This window comes from Sinocyclocheilus rhinocerous, unplaced genomic scaffold (genome assembly GCF_001515625.1).
Source record: "Sinocyclocheilus rhinocerous isolate Xijiao unplaced genomic scaffold, SAMN03320098_v1.1 scaffold1127, whole genome shotgun sequence".
In the NCBI taxonomy this organism is placed as follows: domain Eukaryota; kingdom Metazoa; phylum Chordata; class Actinopteri; order Cypriniformes; family Cyprinidae; genus Sinocyclocheilus; species Sinocyclocheilus rhinocerous.
This window is the reverse complement of record NW_015632463.1, coordinates 781935-786067: the sequence shown is the minus strand read 5'-3', so window position 1 is coordinate 786067 and position 4133 is coordinate 781935. Positions and strand designations below refer to the sequence as shown.

Below are 4133 nucleotides of genomic sequence, written 5' to 3'. Positions count from 1 at the left end.
CCTGGTGTCTCTGGTGTCTCCGTTTATAAATATCATAATAATAATAATAATAATAATAATAATAATAATAATAATAATAATATGATGATGATGATAATAATAAATAAATAAATAATATCAGCCACTTCTTTTTAAAGCGGTTTTTGTTTAACAATGCTGGGTGGCTATTTATGAGAACCTCACACTTCATTATAAATGTCTGTATTTTATTGCCATCAGCTCTCTTCATTTCCTGCCCTTCATTTTAAGGTATCTATAAAATACGATGGCCACATCTATAAAGAAAACTATTAAATAGACCTGAATGGGTCTTTGACTTGCTTCTAGTCCCACAATTTAGTAAATTTATTGGCACACAGCTATCAGTATCTGGTATGACGGCATATCACGTTGCATTGTTGAATTTTGGATAAGATATATACGTTTATTTCCGAAGTAATACATTGTTTTACTGTTATTTCCCTTTATTTATCTTTTTTTAATAAGCCTTTTTTAATTTTCATTTATTATTATTATTATTATTATTTTGAGATTGATCATACATCATTTCAGTTAAAACTTGAAGTAGTCAATACAAATAAATTTTTATTTTAAAACCTGTTTTTCTCATTTCGCCTAATCTGTCTGTGAAGTCATTCGGTTACAGAACCACAGGTCTAGACAGCACCAGTACTGACTGTCTGAAAACGTGACATATTTCACTTACATTACAATTGGATTTCTTCAAAAGTCAATAATTATTTCACAATAAGCTTTGAAATACCTCACACGTTAATGTAGTTGATGTCTGAAGTGTTTTCATTCAATATACCAGATTATGTAGGTCGCGATTTATTGATATCATAAATTTGTGTACTTCCTGCCTTCTTGCACACCTTTAACATTAGCTACTTCAACCTTGCGTTCATCAATTCTGTAATATATATATATATTTTTTTTTTTTATGAATTTCTTTTTTTTGTTTTTTTTTTGTTTGTTTATGGGAATTGCGGTCTTCAAACGTGTTTAGAAAAATTCATGTGGCATTGGCTAAGTTGTGTAGTTGAGCTCTGTCAGATTTAAGAGTATCTTGCAATTTTCTGTTGTTGTTTTAGCCTAAAAACTAAATTAGCTATTTTGTAAGGTTTAACGTATATGGTCTGAAAGTATTAGAAAAGTTATCACTTTGAGGACGATAGTACAGTGTACATATAGGTTAAAATTGAGAAAATAAAGTAAAAGAAAAAAAATAGGTTGAAGCGCTGAATAGGATAATAAGCTTCTCTGTCTTTTAAAACGGTTTCACTCTTTTATTCAATTTGGATTTAAAGTTACGTTAGTATTTTCTCGTTGAATGTCTCTGAGGTCATCCCGTTTCAGAACCACAAGCATGGACAGCGCCAGAACCTTCTGTTGTTCTTTATCTCTGAATGTGTGACTATTTTCAATCAGTTTCCTATATTTATTTTAATGTAAATTGATATTTTACAATAATAAACGTCGACAAACATCAAACTTCACTTGGCTAATCCCTGCTGTCTTTTCAATAAATACATGAATGATGCAATGACCCCAAAAAACTCAGAGTGTCGCTATTCACCAAGACTGATGTGACTCTCATCCCACACTTAATGCATGCAAGATGAGCTGTGTGTTAGAATAAACGCCGCACAAAATGGAGTAACCGCCCGTAAATGCTGACAGAATTATTAGAATATTTTCCGCAAAAGAGTATTTTACTATTGAGCATTTGCAACATCATCTCTTCAAAAATGGAATACAGATTATTTTCGGTCCCTTTCTTTGTGTTTTTCGTGGCTTTCCTTCTATTTCCTCAGACAGCCGTCTGTTCAGATATGAGCTACAATATTCCGGAAGAAACGAAGCGCCAGTATGTGATTGGAAATATAGCAAAGGATCTCAGGATGGATGTGAAACAATTATCTGCTCGTAAAGCTCGGATAGACACGGAGGACAGCAGCAAACGGTACTGTGATATTAATCTGAATACTGGTGATTTAATCGTGGCAGAGACAATAGACCGAGAGGAGCTTTGTGGATCACAAATTCCCTGCATTCTTAGCTATGAGCTCGTCCTGGAAAACCCTCTTGAAGTCCATCGTATAATTCTTCAAATTCAGGATATAAATGACAACGCACCACGATTTCCAAATGAACGTATTATCTTTGAAATCAGAGAATCGGCAGATAAAGGCCAGCGATTCCGTTTGGATGAGGCGCATGACGCGGATATCGGACAAAATGCGGTCAACAGTTATTCACTGCAGAACAATCAACATTTTATATTGACTGTTCATGATACTGCAGATGGGGGAAAATACGCTGAACTCGTGTTGGAAAAGGAGTTGGATCGTGAAGAGCAGAAGGAGATAGATATGATACTCACAGCCACTGATGGTGGTTCACCGCAGAGGTCTGGCACTGCTGTCATACACATCACTGTTCTCGATGCTAATGATAATGTCCCAGTGTTTAGTGAGTCTGTTTATAAAGTCACCCTGCCTGAAAATACACCTTCAGGAACAGAAATAATCCGAGTGAGCGCCACTGATTCTGATGAAGGTCCAAACGGGGAAGTGACTTATGAATTCAGCAGAATGTCAGATAAAACTGCAAAATTATTTTCTATTGATAAGACAACAGGACAAATTGTGATGACTGGAGAAATTGATTATGAAAAAGACAAAAAGTATGAAATGGGAATTCAAGCGAAAGATGCATCTGGATTAGCATCAACTGCTAAAGTTATAATAGATATAACTGATGTTAATGACAATCCGCCTAGAATCACCCTTAAATCTTTGAATAATCCAGTACCTGAAAACTCTGAGCCAGGCACTGAGGTGGGAATCATTAATGTTCAAGACAAAGACTCAGGAGAAAACCGGCAGATCCGTTGTTCTGTTCAGCAAAATGTTCCTTTCAAACTGAACCCATCTGTTAAAAACTATTTCTCTCTAGTGACTACAAAAGCTCTAGACCGAGAGAAAGAATCTGATTACAACATTACCATCACAGCCACAGATGGGGGATCTCCACCATTATCCACCTCCATGACAATTCATTTATTTGTCTCAGATGTGAATGACAATCCTCCTGTATTTGTGCAGCAGTCCTACAGTGCTTATATAAGTGAAAATAACAAGTAAATGAAGATGAGGTAAGAAAGGCTCAATTCCCCCGAACTCTCTTGAATCACTGATTTTCCTGGTTTCCGCTGATTATACATTTATTTTTGTATGTCAATTAATAATGTCAGGTACTTTCTTGTAAATCGATTTTTGTTTGCAGATGCTGAGTGGCAACGAATGAGAACCTCATATTTAATTTCAAATGTCTGTACTATATTGCTATCAGCCCTCTCCACCTCCTTCCTTTAATGTGAAGGTATCTATAAAACACGATGACCACATAGTGAAAACTATTTAAATGGACCAGAACGAGTCTCTGGCTAGCTTGTATTCTCATAATTTTGCACATTTTCGGCACACCCTTATCAGTTTCTTGGACGACAGAATAGAATGTTGCATTAATTAATTTTAGACAATATACATAGGTTTTTTTTTTTGTTTTTTTTTTGAGGTTATACTGTCATCTTTTGTCTTCTTCTTTTTATTCGTTAATAAGCAGTTGCAGTCTTTAGTTTAATGTCGCATTATCCACTACCTTTCATAACCATTATTATGGTCACGCATTTAATTTGTTTTATCTCTGACAGTTCAAGAGTTTGTTTATATAATTTTCAGTTGGTTTTATCCCCTCCAGATGTTGCTAGTATGGTGCACAGCATTTACGTTAAAACGAAATAACTACGTTTGTTTAAAATAGTGAATATAAATAGATTTCACATTTATTTAACATAAATTCAGAATTACTTAAATATTTTCTCACCTAATCTGTCTGCGAGGTCATTCGGTTTCAGAACCACATGTCTGGACAGCTCCAGTAAATACTGACTGCTGTAACGAAGCTCTGAAGACATGCCTTTTTTCACTTACTTTCCAATTTAATTTCTTCTGAAGGAAATAGTTGTTTCACAATAATAAGCTCATGAATACATTTCACTTTAATTTAGTTGACACCTGAAGACTTTCATAAAATGCTCAAATAATGCAATGATCAAAAAATACTCA

General features: G+C 34.6%; 1 protein-coding gene across 1 annotated transcript in view; it reads left to right on the top strand.

The window, feature by feature from the left end:
* Positions 1-3149, top strand: part of LOC107742391 (protocadherin gamma-B7-like) — a 5743-nt gene extending 2594 nt beyond the window's left edge. Inside the window, exon 2 of the mRNA XM_016555336.1 lies at positions 2892-3149. Coding sequence (XP_016410822.1) covers positions 2892-3149 — 258 coding nt within the window. The remainder of the gene's footprint in view (positions 1-2891) is intronic.
* Positions 3150-4133: the final 984 nt, after the last annotated feature.